The sequence below is a fragment of the Meles meles genome, chromosome 5, assembly GCF_922984935.1.
Source record: "Meles meles chromosome 5, mMelMel3.1 paternal haplotype, whole genome shotgun sequence".
Lineage (NCBI taxonomy): Eukaryota > Metazoa > Chordata > Mammalia > Carnivora > Mustelidae > Meles > Meles meles.
The window spans coordinates 100,561,790-100,586,658 of record NC_060070.1 but is presented as its reverse complement, the minus strand read 5'-3'; the positions used below and the strand labels follow the sequence as shown (position 1 = coordinate 100,586,658).

Below are 24,869 nucleotides of genomic sequence, written 5' to 3'. Positions count from 1 at the left end.
TTATTTTTAATCGGTATCTTAACCTGAGTGCCACACACTGTCTTCTTTTTCTTCATTTAGCAATGATGAAAAAAGAGTCTACTGGTGGTATGCCAAGGCAAAAAGCTTTCCAGCATTGCTGGTGTTTGCATAGACATGGGGAAATTACAGGAAAAAACTTTTGAGAAGCACGTGAATTAGATATATGACTGTGAATCTTCCCTTGGCCCTTAAGGCTGCCCAGTCACCAAACCATGCTTCTCTGGAACATGCGCCTCCCACTTTCCTAGACAGCTGCTATATTTCATTAGGCCTGTGACATTTGTTTCGCACCTTTTATATGTCTGGAAGTAGGAGGCATTTTTTAATTAATGGTGAAGGTCACTTATAATTGACAATTTCTTAGTAGATAAAATAATGGTATGTATTTATTTTCATTTTATTTTTATATTTTATTGATATAGTCAGTAGAATGGTACGAATCACAACTCTTCCTCTCTCCTGAAACCTCCAGCATGTCCCCGTCCTTATTCTTCTTATGGTACTAGGACTCTGAAAACAAAACACCCAGAAAGGCCCCTCAACCATACCCACGCACCTCCCAGGTGCTGTACACACACACTCCACCTTCCTGCTTGTTGTCATAGATCAAGGTTTCCAAGAGTAATTCTAGGACTCCTGGAGGCTCCTGAGATCCTTTTGGGATCTGTGAGGTCAAAACTATTCTCATAGTAATACTAAACCAGTATTATCTGCTTTTTAACTTTTAGTTTTCTCACAAATGCACAATGGAGTTTTCCAAAGGTTATATGATGAATGATATCACAGCAATCTGAATACAGAGGCAGAAGAAAATCCAGCTGTCTTCTATTAATAAATTCAGATATTAAAGAGACTTACAGAAATATAAAACTTGCAGAAAATGACATTCCTTTTTTTTCCCATTTGGAAAATATCGTTTTTTTTAAATAAAATGCTATTATTTGTGTTAACATGGAATGGGTTTATTATTTTTTAAAACAAATTAATGAGTATTTAATTTCTCAGATATAGTTTTCATTATGGTAAATATCAAGTTTATATCTATTTATATCCACACACGCAAAAAACTCTTTGTGGTCCTAATTTTTAGGAGTATACAGGTGCTCTGAGACCAGAACGTTTGAGAGTGAGTGCCAGAGATGAATGCTTGGTGCTTCTATCTTAAAGCCCATTCCCCCACCAGGTTCCTTGTCCGATCTCTCACACATACTCCACAAAGCTCCCCTCTTACACATTTGTCAATTGCCCTCTCAGCACAATCATCCCCATGTATGTATAAACATGCTGTTGTTCATTTTATCTTAAAAATAAGCAAAAACTTCTCCTGTTCCTCTGTCAGCTACTGCCCATGTTTCTTCCCCTTTGCACAAAAAATTCCTCAAAAAAGTTGTCTATACTTCTGGCCTCAAATTCCTCTCCTCCCATTCATTTTTTTCTTCTTTAATTTGATTTCTGCAGAGTTGACACAGTTTCAGGTGCACAACATAGTGGTCAGCAAGTTGATACCTTACGTTGTGCTCACCACAAGTAGCTGCCATCCTCGCACTCTAAAATCCCCTCCCATTGGATTCTCCTGCCCTTTCCATTCCACTGAAATGGAGGAAATCCCACTTGGATCCGCCCACACTGCTAAATCCCCATTTGACACAATGAATCCTTCTGTCTTCATTGACATACAGGCAGCTGTCCCTTTGCAAGGCTCCGATAAGTGGGAATTTCAGTTAACACTGTTAAATAACCCAGTCCCTCAAGGACATGGTGCAACTTTCAGTTACCACATTTATTAACTGTGAGGGATTGCAGGAAGCATAGACTCCTGTCCACCTAGTCGGTGCACCGACCACCACATAAACAACTCATGCACGTTGATCACCAACAATCATCTCATTTGTTTCAGGTCTGTCAGTGACTGACTTCTGGGTATCTGTTTTTTAGCTCAGAGCTAGACCCCAGAGTATATTTGAAATACATCATTGAGAGAGGAAATTGGCGAAGAAAAGTGGAAGTGAAGCAAAGACGCAAAAGTGCTAACACTGGATGTCGAAGTTGAATCTAACATAATGGAGGTACAGAAGTAGCCGACTGGGAATGAGGACACCACCACCAGTGGGGACAGCACTCAGCTAGGAGAAGAGCAACTTAGGGACTGAATGAGGACAGTGGGTGCATGGAAAGGACAAGCATCTCCCAGACGCAGCGAGAAACTTCACATCAAAAGAACTCTCAGAAGTTATTAAAGGAACGCAAGGAGATATTTCACAACATAGAAAGCAAAAATAATAAAATGTTGAAAGCTGATCCAAAATTAGAAAGGAATATGCCAATTTGCCAAGGCATAGAAAAGATATTTGCTCTGGTTATGTGACAAGAATGAGGCAAGCACTGTTCAACTCTGTCTCGGCAAGTTTATCCTACAAAGAAGTAAAACACTGTAATTCTTGATGTTGCCAACGTTATATATTTTGTTTTTAGACTTATCTTAGAGCAAGCGTGCATGCAAGTAGGGGAAGGGGCAGAGGGACGGGAAGAGAGGATCTCAAGCAGACTCTCTGCAGGAGTGCGTAGTCCGACCAGGGGCTCGATCTCATGCCCCTGAGATCATGACCTGAGCCAAAACCAAGAGTCGCTTGCTCAACTGACAGCCATTCAGGTGTCCCGCCTTTGTTTTAAATTACAGTGTACTAAATGAAAATTAGTTTTACTATTTTTTCACTTCCTTATACATATAAAACCATCAGAGTTTTTCATGTTTTGACAGAAATTTTTAAACGTTGCAGAACGGTAAATTTTCCTGTCGATTATTAAGATTGGCGTGGTTGCTTTTAAAGTTCGGAGCCCCCCGCAGAGGGAAGATGGCCTGCACGTCCCTCACCTGCTTCTAGGCCATCACGCCCACTTGCTTTTCTTCCTGCCTCATGAGCTGACTTCCCAGTCTCCCCTCTCAGCGCTTACTGTGGGAGGACATCAGCCCGGTCCTGGGAGCTTTTCTACTTGCACTGCTCCCTCAGAGATTTCACCTGGTCCTGCGGCTTGATACTTCATCTATACACCAACAACTTCCACATTTACATCCCCAGCCCAGCCCAGCCCAGACCTCCTCCTCCCCTCCTCCTCCTCCTCCTCCTCCCGAAAGCCAGATTTCTATATCTGATGGCCTCCTTGATATCTCCACCTGGATATGCAATAGATACCATAAACCCAGGATACTGTTAGAAGAGGGAAGGGGGTCAGCAAAGTACCCTCTATAATGGAAAGGCACTTTAAGACTGAAAACCAAGCCAAGCCACTCCAGCCATTTACACATCTTCTTTCAGGGTAACTTACAGGAGGGATCGGGGAGACGGAGCCAGACAGGATGAGCCAGGCAGTACTCGGCTATTCTCTGCCCTTCTTCTCCACCCAGTCAGGACTTCAATCCCCAGCTTTTATGGAGCAAGGGGCATGGTGGTGAGGTCACAGGGCAGCTATCTAAAGTGGCGCCATTTGTGCACCAAAGGATCTCTACTAATTCCATAAAGTGGGGCCTTCTGTGGGCCAGCCATCTGACTCGTTACCTAAAGTGGGGCCTTCTGTGGGCCAGCCATCTCAACTAATTCCCTAAAGTGGGGTCTTCAGTGGGCCAGCCATCTGACTCGTTACCTAAAGCGGGGCCTTCTGTGGGCCAGCCATCTCTACTAATTCCCTAAAGTGGGGCCTTCTGTGGGCCAGCCATCTGACTCGTCACCTAAAGTGGGGCCTTCTGTGGGCCAGCCATCTCTACTAATTCCCTAAAGTGGGGTCTTTTGTGGGCCAGCCATCTCTACTAATTCCCTAAAGTGGGGCCTTCTGTGGGCCAGCCATCTCTACTAATTCTCTAAAGTGGGGTGTTCGGTGGGCCAGCCATCTGACTAGTTTCCTAAAGCGGGGCCTTCTGTGGGCCAGCCATCTCTACTAGCTACCTAAAGTGGGGCCTTCTGTTCACTACTTTAGGGAAGACCAGAACAAGCCACTTGCAATCACATCAGGGCAGACATTAACCTCCATGGGGCCAGGAACACATAGCCCTGACGGTGGTATGTTGCATGGGTATGAACAAGATGGACGGCCAAAGATGGAGTCTGTGTGGTCAGCGCTCCTACAATAACCAAAACCGAAACCCTTCCCACAACCAAAAAAACCCTCCTCTACTACCCACAATGCACATCTTCCCCATCTCAGTTGATGGCAACTCCTTCCTTCCAGTTGCTCAGGACAAAAACCTTAGTCATTCATAATGACTGTCTTATATCATCTCTACAATCTGTCTCAAGTCCTAGTGGCTCTACCTTCAAAATATGTCTAGAATCAGACTTTTCTCCATGTTCCCTGGTCCACACACCCTCATCTCTTGCCTGGAGTACTATAGCATGGTCCTAATTCGTCTCCCTCCTGATCTAGTCTCTGCACAGCAGCCAGCTGAGTTCTTGTAAAACGCATGCCAAATCTTGCCATTCCTCTCCTGCAAACCCCCACAGCGGCTCTCCATTTTACTCAGAGAAAAGTCAACATCTTTCCAAAGACCCAGTGGTCCTAGAGGATCTAGCTCCATCTTGTGGGGCTAGGGTCTAATCCCACCTCCTCCTCTTCCTCTCACTCCCTCACTCTTGCGGCTCTTACCAGCCTGCTGCTTTCCAGAACTCTGGGCAGGCTGGGGCTTCACACTCACCAGTCCCTCTTCCTGGAAAGCTCCTCCTCCAAATAGCCACATGCCTGACTCCTTTTCTTTCAAGTGTTTGCTCACTGTCAATCTTCTCAAGGTGTACCCAGCTCCCCACATCAACTGTTACCTACCATCACCGTCCAGAAATCCTTATCACTCTTACCATTCTCCACTTTCCATAGCATTCATCCCCTCATGTACTGTATGATTTACTTGTGTTCTTTATTGGTTGTCTCCCTCTCCTACCGCTTAGGAGGTCAACTCCATGAGAGCAACAACTTCTTGTCTATTCTGTTGACTGATAAAAAGCCCAAGTGCCTAGTGATAGTATCTGATACATATTAGGCATTCAATAATTATTTGCTAGATAAATGAAGTTGAAAAAGTTCCAAGTTACTAGTTATTAAAATGGACCCAGAGAACCTTCTGTGTATGTGTAATAACTCCCATTTGGTGAGGGAAATCTGAAATCTAAAATATGGTTACCTGGTCATTTTATCAAGAACTATTTCCTAAATACCTTGTAAGTATCAAAGCCAAACTGGACCTTAGATGGACAAACATACTTTTCCAATTCTGTCGCAGGAGCTTCTTGCTTTTGAACACGGTTCTGGACGGACAAGAGTGCTTCTGGTGAATACTGGGCAGCATTGCTCTCCATGTACTTCAAAACATAGTCATCTGTGTCAAGGATGACAAACCGGTGGCCAAACACTGGGGAGAGGGTAGAAATACACTTAGCTTGGTTATGGTTCTAATCCTGCTGTTAGGGGTAAAACAAGACTGATCTTCCAATGACAAGGTCACAGAGAGGCATCTGTGGCCTAGATGAATGAACTTTCCATAGCTCTCTAAACAAATATGCAGTAGTTCGCTCAGTGTTCAGGAGGCTTGGGGTCTACACCTCTGGCCCACTAATGTGACCAACTTACAGTTTAACTGACACATAAGGAGATCAAGATACTGTATCACATATACAAGAATATTAGTTCAGGTGGAATGCAGTCTAACTCTCTCTTACAAGTTAAACGAATTAAATTCCCACTAAGAAGAACCCACTCACTTGGCCGGTAGGAAAGGCTAAGCTGTGCTTACACCTACCTTCAATCACAGCACCAATGTAGAAGTCAGACGGGCCATAGTAGATGGGGTTTTCTGTCGTCGAGGATGGTTTGAGAACTTTAGTTCTGCCAAGGTACTTGCCCCCAATGATGCCAGAATTGCGGACAGGTGGCTCAAATATACTGATCATGTCACTGGCAAGAAAATAAGAGAAGACAAATCGGCGGCCTTTGTCTTCTGGGATGGGAGATTCCTAGGCGGGAGAAGAAAGGAAGCTATTATGAAGGTATAAGATGTTCAAAACTTAAGTGTCTACAGGACTAGGTATCAAATATAAACCAAAAAGGGGCTGCTGGGTGGCTCAGTTGGTTAAGCATCTGCCTTTGGCTCAGGTCACGATCCTGGGGTCCTGGGATCAAGCCCCACACTGAACTCCCTGCTCAGCGGGAAGCCTGCTTCTTCCTCTCCCTTGCCTGCCACTCTCCCTGCTTGTGCTCATTCTCTCTCTTTCTCTGTCAAATAAAAAAATAAAATCTTTTAAAAATAATAAAATACAATATAAACCAAATATACAAAATATAATGTAAGGGAATGGTACTGGGCGGGGGTTTGGGGAGACTGTGGTTGCCTGGAAAGGACATGCCTCATCTAAAGGAGGCTACCTCAACTCAACTCCGACTGGTTGCTGTCTTGTGCAAATGTAAGCCCAATGTTGGGGATCTTCCCATTTCTCAAGGGAAGACAGAAAACTGGTCTTGTATGTAAGTGATGAATCACGAAATTCTATACCTGAAACTAATATTACACTGTGTGTTAACTAACTGGAATTTAAGCAAAAACCTGGAGAAAAAAACCACCCTGATTTTAAAATGTTGATCTGAACTCTTTTAAAGCCTTGTGTGCACCAAGCAAAATATGTGGGCTACATTCTGCCCACAGGCTGCCCACAGTTTGAGACCTCTTGGCTGACATGTTCAGTTTCATAGACACTGAGATGATTATGCAAGTTTAGTTCTTTAAACAAATCCATTTTTATATATAATTTTTAAAAGAAAATTTAAGAAAGAAGAATGAGCAATACAATGTCGTAGAGTTGAAATTGATTCTGAGAAACTATCTTGTAGATAAGACTGTTCCTACATAAATCACTGAGAGTGATCACATAATCCTAAGAAACCAATTCCAGATTGAATAAGTCTAAATACAGACATGCTTATTCTTGACTAAAGTCTCCTCAAATTGCAACTTCAGCACATATCTTTTCATTTACAACATGGAATTTCTTATATAATAATTTGTTTATCAAAGAAAGTCACTGGGTTTCCTCCTAGTCAAATAATTTCCTCATACCATTCCCTAATCTAACAGTCTCCAAACTTTTTGGATTAGACACTCTAACAATAAAAAACTGCTAAACAAACATCCACAATATAGTTAATAAAAATCAAATCACATCACTCCTCTGCTCTCAAACCTCCAGAGGATTCTCATCACACTGAATAAAATATGAAATTCTGAGCACGGAGGCGGGCAGGGCTGTACCAAGGGAGTGGAAAAGGAGGGACAATGGTTTGCCCTAGCAGGAGTATTTTAAAAGTTAAAAAAAATTCTTTATGTTTTTATTTAGAACTAAGTGTAAAGTTGCATGAACAATAAGAGAATTTTCATATACTCCTCACAACTTAGCATCTGACATAATCACTGTACAATTACCAGACCCAGAGTAATGGTACCACAGGAATGGTAAATGGTAATGGCATAATAGTATTAAATAAATCACAGTTCTTATTCAAATTTTACCTGTTTTTCACTTATGTTTTTCTGACTTAGGATCCTACACAGGATCTCACATTGTGTTAAGTTGTTCTTTCTCTTTGATCTCCTCTTAATCTGTGACAGTTCCTCATTCTGTCCTTGTCATTTCATGACCTTGACACTTTTGAAGAATAATGCTGAATGTCCCTTGTGCATCTCATTTTTACATCTTTGGCAAAAATACCACAGGAAAAAAATTTCTTGTCATTCTCAAAGTACACCAAGGAGTTCGTGATATTGATGGATCTCATTGGTGATATTGACCTTGGTCATGTGGGTAGAAGATAAATTCTGGGTTTCTCCCTTTTAAAATTACCACCTTCCCCTTTGTAGTTGATAAATATCTTATCTTAAGAAACACACGTTGAAATGATGAAAATCCTGTTTTTCCTCAAATGTTTTCCAGTAATTTTAGTGTCCACTGATCTGCAACAATTATTGCTGTGGAGGGTCCTTAATGGTAATTTGTTATTGCCTTTCTCTCCTTCACATTTAGTAACTGAAATTCTACCGTAGGGAGGCATGGTCTCTTTGAGGATGGGTATTGTGTTGCTGATATTTAGAGTTACAGGCACATAATGAGAGTAAGAAGCAGATCAACTTTGGGGTTTATCTTTAAATCATCTGCAGACCTGTTACCTACACTCCTTGTTACCTGCACCATGGGTGACTACTCCCACTGCTCTAGCCTGCTGGCCCTGTTAGGCCACTGGCTGCAAAGCTGTGAGTGGGTGCCTGATCCCATCTTCCTTCCTGTCTCTCTGCCCTCCATTCCCTGTGCACCACCCCTGCATGAATCGCAGTTCCCACAGACATGCAGCTGACTGGCCTCCTCCGTCCTTCATTCGGGTCTCCACTCAGTTGTGTGCCCTCTCCCCTCCATTTGCCTTATTTTCCCGTTAAATGAGGCCCTCGCCATCACTCTGTCTCCTGCTTTACTTTGTACAGCGTGTTTACTGCTTATTCTTTGATGATGTGTTTACTCGACCCAAATATCCTCAACTGGAATGTAAGCTCCACGAGGCCTGAGATTGGTCTGTCTTGTTTTCCACTCTACCCTCAATGCCCAGAACTATGCCAAGCTCAAAGTCATTCTGTAATATTTGTTAAGTGCATGTTGAATAATTCAACATCTATTCTTCTACATACACATGTTCCATGCCTTACAAAGTCCATACAAAAATATCAGGAACTATAAAATAGGTGCATTCCTGATAAATTATGAGCAGAGGCTGGAATATTTTCTTCACAGCATCCATGGAGTATAAGCTATCTGCAGGCTTCTTGGGAGGCCAAGCCTGCTGCTGCGGAGACCATTGTTCAAGTCACATTCTAACATTCTTCTCGAGCTTCCCCCAATCCCTCTGGCACTCCACCCTGAGGCCCAGATTTGTCACTAGCCATATTTTCACTTAGGCCCCAAACCCTGTCTGGGCTTAACATATTTTATTCTATATATATATATACTTTTCACTGTGAACTATAACACATAAAGAAAAACTGCAAAAAACCAAAACGTACAGTTCAAAGAATTTTCATTAAGTGAACACTTGTGGAACCACCGCCCAGGTCAAGAAACAGAATGCTGACAGAACCTAGAAAGTCCTCCCAACTGAGAGAACTTGTTAATAATGTAAAAATATTCATTAATCAGAATTTTTATGGTATGAGTATGCTAGTTGGCCTAGAGTTTACTACAACTCCCTTTTTATTTAAAGCTTTGTTTAAGATCTTCCTAAAATATAGTAGTCAGCTAGGTCTTGATTTAATATTTATTTTTCCAAATATACGCACATAGTTTGAAAAATCACTTGGCCCATCTCCCACACTTCCAATTCCTATTCCCAGAAGTAATTTATTTCAATTTCTATTTATATCTGTATTTCTAAATAAAATGCTGCTTTCCTATTTTTGTATATTTTCCATTTTTAAAGATATTACCTTTCTAATTCCTATCAGTAATTCTCCTCGGGTAACTCAGCCAATGAGTAGAATACTTGGGATTTAAATTTATGTCTGTTTCCAAACCCATGCTCTTAATCCACTAGCCATATGACCTCTCAAAGGCAGTATCTATTAAATTGGTAGAATTCCATTACATTTAAGAAATATAAAATACATCAAGCTAGATATCACAAATAATGATAAAAAGTAGTAAGATATGGGCCTTACCCTCAAGAAAATCACAGTACACTCGATTGCACACAGTACACAAATAATTTGACTCTGTCAGGCTTTCATAATTACTTAATAAAAAAGGCAAGAAGGTCAGTCAAAATTTGAGGGGTAGTAGGGAGAGATTACTAGTCTAAGAACGAGGTTTACAGGAGCTAGGACTAGAGCTCAGTCTTGGATCAGGGCACTACCACTAATACTCTCTAACCTACCCAAAGGCTAGGGACTGGGTCGCCTGGCTGTTTAAATAACACACAACTCTGACACCTGTTACTCTACAGCTTTCCAGATGGAAAGGACAACTGGGCACAATGCTGAGACAGAACAGAATCTTACTACATGGAAGTCATCCTCACCAGTGCAGCCAAATAACGAAGCACCTTGTTATCGTTCACCAGCATTTTAATAACATCTTTTTTCGGAGCCTTTGGAATGAGAACAAAGCAATTCTGAGCAGAGTCTTCAATGAGTCCATAACCGTTATAGGGAGGTAGCTCCTGGAGAAATACAAGAAGTATTAAATTATATTAAAGGAAAAATTTGTGTTAAAATTACACTAAAGGTAACTAAGTATCTTTTTTAGAAATCTAGATGACACTTATTCAAAAGCAATTTCTATATATGCAAACATACTGTAGTCAGAAAATAAAACATTGCATCTTCCATTCCTCTTTATATGTAAACTTTACACCATGATCCCTGCTTATAGGAGTAACTGAGGATGTTAGAGTAACCCTCAGGGCGAGACGGCAAGTTCAGCAGTCCCCCTTACCCAGAGGGCAAAAGGTCCAAGACCCCCAGTGGATGACTGAACCCTGTATTTACTATGCTTTTCCCCAGACATACTTTTGATAAAATTTAACTTATAAATTAGACCCGGTAAGAGATTAACAATGATAACTAATAAAATAGAACAATTATAACATACTGTAATAAAAGTTACGTGAATGTGGTCTCTCTCTCAAAATATCTTACTGTACAGCACTCCCCCTTCTTGTGACGACATAAGATGACAAAATGCCTACGTGATGAGATGAAGTGAGGTGAATGACATAGTGTTGTGACATAGTGTGAGGTTACTGTTGGCCTTCTGATGATACATCACGAGGCTCATCTGCTTCCAGACCGCAGTTGCCCACGGGTAACTGAAACCATGGAAAGCAAAACTGTGGTTAAGGGGAGACTTGTGAGTTGCTGATATCCACTGACCCCTTACTGCCCAAGCAGGACCTGGCCCTACTCCTGGTCCCAATCCTGACACTTGTGATCATCCTACTGTGGACAAGCCCAAGTGTCTATGACTTCTTTGCTCTAGGGTGTGTGCGTGTTGGCATTGGGGGAGGGCAGGACTTGGTTCGTGCTACTATTTCCCTATTTATCTCCATATTTCTAGTATTTTTATTTCTTGACGTTAGCCGCACAAAACAGGGACGACAGCCATTCTTTACTGAGAACTCAGACTCCTTGTCCACTTAGGACTCTCCTAGCAAAGGAGCAAACTTCTGCTATGACAGTTATTTGGTGAGTTAGTGTGAAAGTACAGGATGAACTTTTATTTTTCATTCAGGCCTCAGGAAGAGCTGAAAGCATCACCCTAATCTGGTAGGATTTCTTGGTCTAAAAACTTGAGTTCAGCAGCTGTTTTCCTCTCCTCGATGTGGACTGCAGAAGAGTCCTTTCCCTTTGACTCCTTTTTGCTATAGGCGTTTTTAGCAAAGTCGGCTTATTCCACACTTTTCACGTATAGATATCTTCCCCAAATCTTTTCATATGTTGTATTGAAGCACGTTGACAAATTAGTCTATACGGTCCATCTGAGACTGGTACGCTCTCAAAAGCCTGTGACTACTCCGCTCACCCAAGGCGTAGTGCCTGGAACACTGCCTTTTCGCCCACCTCCTGGGCCGTAATGTGACCATCATGGCGGAAAGATGACTGGCGCCTCCAGCAGATGCACAAAGACCTAACTCGCTCTAGATGCAAAACCATGACTCAATGCACATACAGGTTGCCACGGACAGAGGGATCCTGGGTGAGACGCCACGCCCTGAGCGTCTGAGTTACTCTAGAGGCCACACAGTTGTGGGATCCAAACTTCCTCTGCTTCTCTATCAACACACTGCGAGCCCGGCTGGGGCTCAGCAGTAGAGGCTGAAGAATTTTGAAATAGGGAGGGAAGCCTCTGAGCACCTTCCTCTCAAATTCTTTCTGCGCTGGAGGAATTCAGTAATTCCATCCTTCCGTTCACATCTTTCTTTTGAGAAGAAAGGGCCATGATCTTATTTTACACACAGAGGGGTAATATATATAAAAACAGGCCACAGGTATTAATACCCAATTTCATACACAGGCCACAGACCGAAGAGGCTGGATGCATTGCTCCAGACCCAAAGGTGTGGGACAGGCGCCGGCGCTTGCAGGCTGTGATTCGGTGCTGTCTTAACACATCACATACTTCTTGAATTTGATGGATAATGTGTCATTTTTAACACATGCGATTCTTTTTTTTGTTTTTGGTGTTTTTGTTATTGGTTTTTGTTGTTGTTGTTGTTTTGGAGAGAGAAAGAACATGCAAGTGTGAGGGGGTGTGTGGGAGAGAGAGAGAATCTCATGCAGACTCAAGCTCAGTGCAGAGCCTTGTGTGGGGCTCCATCCCATGACCCTGAAATCATGACTTGAGCTGAAATCAAGAGTCAGTCACTCAACCGAGTGAGCCACCCAGGTGCCTCCACATGCAATTCTTCTTTGAATTTCTAAAATACATGGCTGAATCCCTCTGAAGGCTCTAGTCTATCCAATTACTGTGTGGGTGCACTGAGAAGCACCACGACTTTACTCTTAGATCAGAGTGGACTCTGTGGTACACAGAACCAGATTTCCAGGTTCAGTATATTCTAAGGAAAGCTGTGTGGCAATGAAAGAAAACCATTTTCCAACATCTTCATTAATCAGCTTCTGTTTGCTCCCCATTAGTTTTTAAGTAAAAGGGTCTAATAAATAGGCAGGGAACAGTGAAATGCCCTAGCAGTCTGGAATTTTTTTTTTTTTAAAGATTTTATTTATTAATTTTGACAGAGAGAGATCACAAGTAGGCAGAGAGGCAGGCAGGGAGAGTGAGAGGGAAGCAGGCTCCCTTCAGTGCAGAGAGCCCGACGTGGGACTCGATCCCAGGACCCTGAGATCATGACCTGAGCCGAAGGCAGCGGCTTAACCCACTGAGCCACCCAGGCGCCCCAGCAGTCTGGAATTTTAAGAGATGTCTTTTTTAATCAAAATTTTAAAATTATAAAAGTAATACAAGGTTTGATATAAGAAGAGAAATTAAAAGCACACCGAGTATAAAAAGAAAGGTCCTTTGTCGTCTCACACTTCCCCCCCACCTCCCCTAGAGGCCACATGTGAAACATGTGAAACTCCCCACTGTGAACAGTGTGGCGGGATAGCTCTCCGGGTCCTCTTTTGGCGAGTGTAAGCAGATACTGTATGCAACAATTTACACAATTTACACAAACAGGGCCATGGCACATAAACGCTTTCACTCACAAATGTGATGGACAGTTTTCCATGTTGCAGAGACTGACTTCCTCTTTTTCTGTTTAACCAGCCGTATAGTCTCACAGTCATCTCACTGTACTAGTTTATTCTGCCAATCTCCTTACACTTTATTATAAGTAATGCTAAAATACACATCCTTACACATATCGTTTTATGGTCCCCAAACCAGATTTTCTAGGTCAAGGGATAGGTAATATCTTATTTTGAAAAAATTAAAATGACGACATTGCCCTCCAAAAAGGTTTTTCCTATTGGCTCTCCTATTAACACAATCTGAAAAGGACAGTTGGGGGTATCTGGCTGGCTCAGTCAGTAGAGCATGTGGCTCTTGGTCTCAAGGTTGTGGGGTTAAGCCTGACAGTGGGTGTAGGGATTATTTAAAAAAGAAAAAAAAGAGGGGCACCTGGGTGGCTCAGTCATTAAGTGTTTACCTTCGGCTCAGGTAATGATCCCAGGGTCCTGGCATCGAGCCCCAAATTGGGCTCTCTGCTTGGCGGGAAGCCTGCTTCTCCCTCTCCTACTCTCCCTGCTTGTGTTCCCTCTCTCGCTATGTCTCTCTCTGTCACATAAATAAATAAATAAATAAATCTATCTTAAAAAAAAAAAGAAGAAAACGTCCAACTTCGTCACATCAGGGCAAACACTGGATATTGTGAGTTTTTTTAAATCAAATAGATCCAAGACCTCGTTATTTTCTATTTTCTTTGATTATCAGTTGAGGGTCTTTTCTTATTTTTAAAGATTTATTTATTCATTTTTGAGAGAGAAAGAGAGAGTTCGAGTGGGAGGGGCAGAAGGAGAGGGAGAAAGAATCTGAAGCCGCACTCTGCACTGAGCGTGGAGGAGGGTCTTTTCACATGTTCATTAGCCACCTGTATTCTTCTGTGAAGTGATCTCTATCCTACGCTTTGTCCATTTTTTGGGGGGTATTCACATAACTCTATTTTCATTCTTTTTCTTAAACCTCTGTATGAAAAGATTAATTCTCACACTGCACTCAGAACTAGTGTTCCATTACCAGTTTCACGGGCGGTGGCTCCTTCTTGCTCACATCAATACTTGGTAAATCAGAGATTCCAAACTTTTCTTTGTAATATTGTCGAGTGAAAGGATCACAATCATAGATGAAGAAGGTTCTCCCGAGGATAGTGAGTGGTTTCCCCACGATGAAGTCTTTGGCAGTATACCATTCCAACACCTCTTGATCAGAGATCTCCAACACACACTGAGGGAAGTTCTCTGACAGAAGGTAACAGGGAGAGAAGAAAGAAAAGGAATGAGGATGGGAAGGAAGACTGACATACAGCTCCCGGGCACTCTTGAGAAATTGAGGGCGTACGGTCTCTGCCTGTAATCAAGTGTCTCCTCTACTCTCCCAGCAGCACGTAAGGCTGTGTATTTCCATTGGTTGAATGGACACAGAAACAATATTCAGATGATTTTTGTGAAGTTTCTCTCCCATATTCAGCCTGAACTACCAGTACAGATCACTAATCTTAGCAAAATTTCATGCTTGGGGAAATCATTACAGGAGGAAAGGATAAATGTCCTTCTATAGAGTACGAGATCAATGGAGGGATCCAAGTCATTCAGTTCAACCTTCCACCCATTTATTCATTCACCCAACATATTCTCAATGATCACATATATCATGTACCAGGTTCACTGTTAAATACTGAGATTATAACAGTTAACAGTATAGGTGGAATTTCTGCCTTGATGGAGAAAACGGTCTGTTTGGGACAATGGATACTAAATATTTACCCAAATAATAGTTTCATTTCAATTGTGATCACTGCTAGAAGGACAGTCTGAGGGGCACCTGGGTGGCTCAGTAGGTTAAAGCCTCTGCCTTCTGCTTAGGTCATAATCCCAGGGTCCTGGGATCGACCCCCATGTCAGGCTCTCTGCTCAGCCGGGAGCCTGCTTCCTCCTCTCTCTCTGCCTGCCTCTCTGCCTGCTTGTGATCTCCCGTCTGTCAAATAAATAAAATCTTTAAAAAAAAAAAAAAAAAAGAAGGACAGTCTGACCTAGTCCTCTGGCAGGAAGCAGGGTCAGTGAGATGATCATGCTTAACTGTTTATCTGGACACTCAACAGATTTTTCAAATGTAAAATCAACCTTGCATTTGTGGGGGATAGAATGCTGTTTTATGAGAACTAAGGATTGACTTATTTAAGACTGATCCCCTGCAGCATCACCACCATAGAAACCATAATATAGTCAATTCTGTTGAAGTACCACACTGTATAGATATAACCACAAAGTTGACCCCAGAACTCCAGTTATGGGAGGCTTGAGAGATAGGCCACTATTCTCCTGACAATTGCTAAGATGGAAAAATAAGGAAGAAAGCTAAGATTTTGTTACATCAGGCAGAAAGGCTTGAGCTCCAGCCCTAAGACCATGATTTTCCCAATAATGCATCTTAAAAGTCCCATAGAGCAATGGTTTCTTCTCTTGTGCCTAATGCCTAATCCTATTAGACCCCTTTGAGTTACCCCAGGAAGTGATGGCCATTGGGGGATACAGTCAACAATGTTCCAGGAGACCTGGGTATGTGTGCACACACACTATAGAACCATTCACCTTTGCTCACTTAACAATGATCTTTTTCATACACAGCTGGATTTCATTTACTGATATTTTATTTCAGATTTTTTTTTTTTTTTTGCATTTATGACTGTAGTCTTACTCATGGTATCTTTGGTTTTCTTGGTCTTTTTTTAATGAATGAATTAGTTCTTTACTGTGAATCTGTATTAGGCTTAGAATTAACTGTTCTTTGACAAAACTGAAAAATTAGACCTGGTGTTTCTTTGTGGAAAATTTTTTAAGTGATTCTATTTCCTTAATGGTTAAAGACATTTGGTTTTTATTTCTTTTGGACAAGGTTTTTATTTCTTTTCTTTCTTTTTATTTCTGCTTGGACAATATAAATTCTTTTAAAACTTTGCTCATTTCACACACACAAAAAGAAACAAACCAAAAAACAGACTCTTAACTATAGAGAACAAACGGATGGTGACCAGAGGGGAGGTAGGTAGGGGGATGGATAAAACACGTGAAGGAGATTAAAAGTGCATGTATCTTGAGCACTGATTAAGTGTTGAATCACTGTATTACACACTTGAAACTAATGTAACACTACACATTAACTATGCTGGAATAAAATTTTAATTTCAATTAAAATTTGTTCATTTCATCCAACTGATATTATTTTCCAAATACATGAGGTTTTTTTATAGTTCTAAAATTGAATTCTAACTTGTGTCTAATTCTAATCAATTAGAAAAATATGGTATAAGATGTCGGACTTTAAAAATTTATTAAGACTGACCAGTCTTTATAAGTGTTCCATTTGTGAAGAAATGGGAATTCTCCCAGTGTTGATGCATATACATATTCATTCCACCAATACTGACAATTCTATTATTTAAATCCTATATATATATATATATATATATATGAGCTTATTGACTTACCTTCTTGATCTAACAATTATAAGAAGAAATGTTTTAATGACTCCCACTATTTTGATGAATTTGTCTATTTTCTTTGCATAATAATGCTATAAATTTTTGTCTTTCATGTTTTGAAGCCATGTTACTAACTGCATTCACGTTTAGAATTAGTACATTTTCCTGGTAAATACAATTCTTGCAATATGTAATGATCTTCTTTATCTCTAGCAATGCTTTCTGACATAATGTCTATTGGTATTTTAGTAATATAGCCTTATCCATTTCTTTTGCTATTTGCTTGTACATCTTTTTTAACCTTTTTATGTCTCTATATCTTAAGTATGTTCTCAAAAATATTTTTCAAAATTTGTTTTTAATCCTATCACTTCCTCCTAAGTCATTGTTATAATATATTTCAATTCTATCTTAATACTTTTTAACTCCCACAAATTCAACATTGTTTTTTTGTTTGTATAGTCAAGGTTTATTTAGATGTACCCACACTTTGCCATTATCTTCTTTTTTTAATCACTTATTTTATCACTATCTCAGACCTTACTCCTGAAATAATTTTCTTTCTACTAAAAGTACACTCTAGAATTTTGCTAGCAAGGGTCTTTTGTTAGTAAAATCTGTTTTGCTTGCCTGGAAATGTATTTCACTTTCTTCTTCAAAGACAGTTTCTCTAGGTATTAAATTCTATATTCTTCTCAGCACTTTGAAGATACTATTATTCTATCTTCTGGTAACTGTTGTTATTGTAGCTGCTGTTCTGTATGGATTACCTTGTTCTTCGGAGCTGCTTTTATGATTTTTTTGAATTTGGTGTTCTTAAGTTTGACTATAACATGTTAAGTATGGATTTATATCTTTACAACATTATTGAGGTATAATCAATTACAATAAGTTTATATATTTAGAGTGTACAATTTTGATGTTGTTTAACATTTGTATTTAGCAAGGGAAAGGCAAGGTCAAAGGAGGAAAACCAGTCTGAAGAATAATTAACAGACTTTAAGAACCTAGAACCTTAGGTTCAACAACTGAGTAGAAGGCATCTGGTGACCTTTTTTGGGCAGTACTTACCACATACTGGTAAACTGCAATTATGTTTAACAAAGAAAGAAGTTTTATAATTCCTGAGCGTCAGCTCCATCTGTTATAAAAATACAATTTTTATTCATCTTAACTACTTAAATGAAGGCCCTGGCAAAGAGAACTTCTGAAAGATAATTCTGTAACTGCCAATTACTGTCCAACACAAACTCTGCCTAGCCACTGTCTCTCAGATGCCCCCAAACATAACATACTTGTTCCTAATGCCCAACCTTTGCTCTTGTTCTTTTCTAATGTGCACTTTCCCTTTGTTCTCTGCCACTCTAAATCTGGGTCCAATCTCCGTTCTCCCACAAAGCCTTCCTTAGTCTTTCTAGGTCACATCTCTTCTCTTGAGCTCTGTCTACAGACATAACTACTTATATAACCAGATGATCTGGTACACTTGTGTTACTGTTAAACAGTTTTGTGTATTTATATGACTCGTCTCCCCAGTCACTAGAAGTGACTGAAGGACAGAGATTCTAGGTCTGGAAATTACACTTTCATTTTATCCTCCACAGCACTTAGAATAAGAAACAGTTCCTTTAGCAATATTTAACTCTTGTTTAATTGAATATAATTAAAATCATCCACTGGATTAAATACATGACTTTGAGAGTCAGTTAGATGCTACTTCTTCAACATCACAGTTCTAGTTAAAGGAATTATTCAGCTGATGGAAGCTTAGCCTTTTCTGTCCTGTGAATGCATGACTAACAATAACTTTCACAAAAAGATATGTTTCCTATCTCTTAAAAGGACCCTATTTACATCACCAGGCTGCCTTTTGACATAACTTTGATGGAATTTTCATTAAAATTTGAGAAGTTATAGGGACACCTGGCTGGCTCAATTGGTAGAGTATGAGACTCTTCATCTTTGGGTTGTGAGTTTGAGCCCCATGTTGGGTGCAGAGATTACTCTAAAAAAATGGGGAAGTTATAAAAGAGGATGACTTTTTTTTTTTTTATTTTAAACAAGGCCAATTGATTCAGCAGAGACAAGCATAGAACTCAAGATTTCAAGGGGTTCAGTTTCAGTGATACTTTTTTGATGCCTGAATAAATTCCCATTCTTTCTCTTAATCTACTATAAATCTAACATTTGTTAGCACTAGATGGCAGGAATTTCAGGCTCATGTAAGCATTACAGAAGGCCTAAATTAGCACACTAGTCTCAGCATCCTAGAACTCTAAGGGGGTTCTACAGGAGGCCAAGTACAAGAATATGGTCGACAGTAGCCGGATTATGTTGAACTAGGACTCAGATCCAGTTGCTGCTATCTGAGAATGAGAGCTATGTTAGCAATTATTCTCATTTCTCTAAAAGAGATTTTTACCATTAATTCTCTAAGTTTTAAAGTGAGGACTATTTTTACTACCTTTTATTTTCCCCAGATTATTCTCCTCTACCACACATGCCACCAATCTAATGTGCAACTTTTTATGTGTATACTATGTATATCGTTTTGTTTGTATTCCACTTTACATAATTATTATTGCATTGTACATCTCATTTTTTTCCTACACAGCACTACGCTTTTAAGTGCATCAATTTGCTTTCTTTACATTTAGTTATTGGTTATAACTACTGCTATTTATCAAGATATACCTTCACCATATTTTGTTTATCTGGTCTCCTGATGATGGAAATCTCTACTTCTTTGCTGTCAAGTAACACAGCTTTTTTAAAGAAAAATACTATATAGGCAAATCAATATGTGTAGGCGGATTGAATTTAGCCTTCAGGCTGCCAATTTGTTTATAACCTCTAACCTCAACTTGTTTATAACCTCTAAGACAAACCTCTTGCACAATACCTGAAATTTCTTATCTCCTAGTTCCAAAAAAATAGAGTAAAAAGAAAACCAACAAAAGTATTTACAGAGTTCTGTCAGCTGTCCAAACATGAGATGTCATCATATGTGACCAAGATGACATTTTGCAAGAGAAAATTATTAAACCACTAAGTCAATAACCAAAGTAAGTGTACTTATCCCAGAGAAAGACGGATGGGCAGTGGGTGTCAAGTGCACTTTGTTGCATTCTCCCTCTCTAGTCACTAAGTTATTTTACACCAGCAAAGAGAGCAGGGGCTGACACAGTGGGGCCCCACCTCTATGAGTCACAGACATGCCTTTTCCATTCTTAAGTTATCCCGCATACAAACTTCCTGTTTAGGAAGTATTGAAGTGAGAAGCAAAGTCAGGAAAGAACATAAGGAAATGGTAAGCTTTATGAAAACAAAATTGTTTTAAAATGCATTAAAAATCTGATATTAAATTGCTTTACTTCAGAAGCCTTGCTCTTTTGCACTTTAAATGACTTTCCCACTGCTATTTTGGTTGTTTCCTTGATTTGGGTATCAGTCATCTCCACCAGACCATTTTGGAGGCAAGCCTAGACTGTGGGGCAAGCAATGAGGGGAATTACGGGAAAGTCATTTTTTTAGTACCTACAAGAACACAGCAAGAACCTCCCAAGAGTAAAGGGAATGACCATACTGATTAAGAAACTCCTTTGAAATCCAGAAGATGTCCCAATTATGGAGGATAAACTGAATAAACATACTTGCATTCTCCACCAAAACCTTTGGCATGCGCTGGCGGTTCATCAGGAGTGGGAAAGGATCTCGCCCATCATTTCGTTCATGGACTTCTCGAATTTCCACTGTGTCATCCATAAGATAGTAATGAATGATATATGTCCGACATTCACCAAACATGCTGTCTGTATCATCCCAGATTGCATAGAATCGAAGAACCTTTGAAGAACCCAAAGTAGTGACTTACGTAAGAATTCTACAAGTGGAGAGATAAACTTAAGTACTTTGGCATTCATATATCAGACAATGATGGAAAGATTAGCTACAAAAACTATGAAGTAATCTCATAAAAAAATTCACCAAAGATACAAAAACATCTGAAATTATATACCAGATGTCAACAGCTGGAAAGTATTAAATAACAGGCTTATAAGTTTGTACTGAAAAAGCAGAATTCACTTTCATCCAAAATATTAGTCAGTGAAAGAGAGGCCGAATTAAAAAAGCAATGGAAACTATAAGACACTGATGAAAGAAACTGAAGAAGACACAAATAAATGGAGAGATATTTTGTGTTCACCGTAAAAGAATTAATATTGTTAAAATGTCCAAACTAACTAATGTAACCTACAGATTTAATGCAATCCCTATCAAAATTCCAATGGTATTTTTCACAGAACTAGAGCAAAGAATCCTAAAATTTGTATGGAACCAGAAAAGACCCGAATAGCCAAAAAAACTCTTGAGAAAGAACAAAGGCAGAGGTATCATGTTCCCTGATCTCAAACTATACTACAACACTATAGTAATCAAAACAGTATGGTACTGGCGTAAGAATAGACACATAGATCAACAGAACAGAAATGACAGCCCAGAAACAAACTCACACTTCTATGGTCAATTAATTTATGAAAAATGAGGCAAGAATATACAATGGGGAAAGATAGTCTCTTCAATAAATGGTGCAGGGAAAACTGTGGACAGCTACCTGCAAAAGAATGAAACTAGACCACTTTCTCATAGACCACCATACACAAAAATAAACTTCAAATAGATTAAAGATCTGAAGCCATAAAACTCCTAGGAGTAAGCTTGTTGACATTGATCTGAGCCATGTTATTTTAGATGTGACTCCAAAGGCAAGGGAAACAAAATCAGAAATAAACAAATGAGACTACATCAAACTAAAAAGTTTCTATACAATGAAGAAAACTATCAACAAAGTGAAAAGGTAGTCTACTGAAAGGGAGAAGATATTTGCAAATTATATCTGATACGGAAGGGATTAACATCCAAAATATATAAAGAACTCCTACAACTCAGTAACAAAAAAAATCACAAATTCTGATCTTAAATAAAAATTGGCAGAGGATCTGAATAGTTATTCTACCAAAGAAGACACAAAGGGCCAACAGGCACATGAAAAGATGCTCAACATTATTAATCATCACAGAAATGCAAACCAAAACACCAATGAGATATCACCTTACACTTGTTAGAATGGCTATCATCCAAAAGACAAGAAATAACAAGTGCTGGCTGGAGAAAAAGGAACCCCTGTACACTGTTGTGGAAATGTAAACTGGTGCGACCACTATGGAAAATAGTATGAGGTGCCTCAGAAAACTAAAAATAGAAATACCATATGATCCAGCAATTCCACTACTAGGTAACCTCCAAAGAAAATGAAACACTAATACAAAAATATATAAGCACCCCATGTTCATTGCAGCATTATTTATAATAGCCAAGATTTGGGAATAACCTGTCCACCAAAGCATTAATGGAGAAAGATGTGGTTTATATATACAATGGAATATTCCTCAGCCATATGAAAGAATGAAGTCTTGCCCTTTGCAAAAACATGGACAAACTTTGAGGGTATTATGCTAAGTGAAAAAAGTCAGACAGAGAAAGACAAATATTGCATAATGTCACTTATATGTGGAATCTAAAAAACAACAAAACCAAACCCAGCTCATAGATATGGAGAACAGACTGGTGGTTGCCAGAGGGTAGGGAGCTTGGGGTGCAGGTGGTGGGGGAATGGGTGAAATAGGTGAAGGAGATTAAGAAGTACAAACTTCCAGTTATAAAATAAATAAGTCATGGGAATGTAATGTACAGAATGGGGAATATAGTCAATAATATTATATTAACTTTGTAATATGACAGATGGTAACTAGACTTTTGTGGTGATAACTTTGCAATGTATCCAATTGTCAAATCACTGTTATATACCTGAAGCTAATATAATATACATCAATTATACCTCAATAAACAACAACAACAACAAAAAAACAAGAGAGAAAAAGCAGCATGTTTTATACAGGGGCTTTTATTTATTTATTTTTGCTTATATTTATTAATAAAGGTATATGTGAACGGTTTATATGTAATCAGTATTGAAAGAATTTTCATTTATTAATCAGTCCTTTTTATCAATCAATATACCTCTTCTAGTAACAGTACCAACAACACAATCTTTAAAGACAAAAGAATAACTGATATATGATTGATATATAGAACATCCTTAAAAGAAGATGTTAGTGCTAGGCAAATTTTTCTGAACTAAAAGGAATTACATTTCTGAGAGAACACCCGCAGCAAATAAGCACTGATGATGTTCTCTCCATCTTTTGTACAGAAAGGAGAAGACCAAATCTGCCCCCACACACCAACCCACAGTGGGGAGGATAGGATGGTTGGAACAAAGCTGAAAAATATCTAGACTCCTCTGTACTCAAACATTCATATAAAATTTAACAAGAAAGCATCTGCGATGGGATTTCTGTGAAATTACTATTTTGTCATTAGAAACCTACCTATATGAAATAGCTTTGAAATTTCCTATTAAATCAGTTAGGGTTTCCCAAAGAAGGTTATAAAATGAACTCCTATTTGGGAAAAGAAGCAGTCAGTAGGAAATGTAAAGTGGGAAGCAGACATAGCTCAGGAATTGCTTTAAGACTGAAAAGTTCGGTGGAACTCTTAGGACTTAACTCCACAACATCTTTGGGTCTCGGTATCTAATACAAAACTTGGACGTTCCTGTACCTCCAACTCTAGATGAAACCAGAAAGATAGCATTGTCTCCAAATGGTTAAATTACAGATGTAACGTTTTAAAACACACATCTACCAGAACAGTTGGCTAATAAACATGCACAACATCTGGAGATGAACAAAGCCACTGATGTGCTTAGTTACTTACTCGTTTGTCAAAGGTGAGAAACTGCTTTAGTTGGTCAAAATCCGATGGGGTGACATACTTACGAAGAGGCTGTTTCCGGAGTTCAGTGTAAGGATCAAGAGCCATCTTCTCCGGGGGATTTAATTCAATTCCTTGACTTTCCAAAAATACCTACATCATGCAAAAGTAATAATGATCATCTTTCTTGAAGTTTTCATAAGTAATAACTGATGGTATAAAGAGAAGCATAATAATCATTTCTATGCCATTGTCCAAATTAATCATTAGCTTGCAGTTTGAGGCAAATCTTAGCTGCGCTAAGCCTCCAACTGGCCCAGCACTATGATGCAGATAACAACTGGTAATTACTGATAAATATTATAAAGCTTCTAGGTAATATGCTAAGTTAACTGGAAGACATGATAATAAGGTAACTGGCTCCAAATATGAATTTAGATCAATGAAATTTAGTTAGGTGCCCAACAACAGAGTAAGTCCTGGGGTTGCTTACATACACACATCTGAAACCCAACCAGAGTTTTAAACAATATGTAATTCAAATCAGATATGGGGGCAAGCTACACAATGGCAAAGTTAAGCTGAAATCAAATTCCCAACTTTCCAACTCACCAAAACCAATTATCTGATTAAGTCCCCATCTCCAACCGCCTCCAAGAAGGAAAAGAATCACTGGTTATTTTAGACCAGAAAATACTGTAGCAAAATAGGAGAGACAAGCCAAGTACTCAAATCTCACAAGATAAAGTTAAGGAAAGCATCTGAACTTGACATGCTCTTATTTGATTTGCTAATTATAAGTAAATATAATATTTTCAGGAGCTATATCTTTTAATACAACTTGGCATTTCTTCTTCATAAAAGCAGGACAATAAGCTATATATTTTTTAGTAATCAGAAAAGAACAATGGCATGGGATCTGTTTACATTCTGGAATTAGAAATTAATCTGAAATATGGGTTTCTTTTGGGAATAGTGTCATGTGCTTTTGGGCAATTCAATAGAAAATATACAGGACCCAGAACGAAAAAATTTGGGTTCTAATATTAGCTCTGCTGCTAACTAGCTTGTAACCTTAGTATTTAAAGTTTCACTGAACAGTCTCCAATATCTTTCAATATTAAAACACTGTGATCTCAATGTCTATTAAAACTACTGAGCTGGAGATAATGACTAATACTATTCTCCTCTCCCTTGAAACGATGTATTAGTGTAGCAGGATTATTGATTGAGGTATTTAATGGGAT

General features: G+C 39.3%; 1 protein-coding gene across 1 annotated transcript in view; it reads right to left on the bottom strand.

The window, feature by feature from the left end:
• The window catches only part of EFHC1 (EF-hand domain containing 1), a 59,080-nt gene that overhangs the window by 17,911 nt on the left and 16,300 nt on the right, over positions 1-24,869 (bottom strand). Inside the window, exons 4-9 of the mRNA XM_046005835.1 lie at positions 23,626-23,775; positions 20,439-20,631; positions 14,325-14,545; positions 10,108-10,248; positions 5,801-6,014; positions 5,266-5,413 (exon numbers count right to left, since the gene is read on the bottom strand). Coding sequence (XP_045861791.1) covers positions 5,266-5,413; positions 5,801-6,014; positions 10,108-10,248; positions 14,325-14,545; positions 20,439-20,631; positions 23,626-23,775 — 1,067 coding nt within the window. The remainder of the gene's footprint in view (positions 1-5,265; positions 5,414-5,800; positions 6,015-10,107; positions 10,249-14,324; positions 14,546-20,438; positions 20,632-23,625; positions 23,776-24,869) is intronic.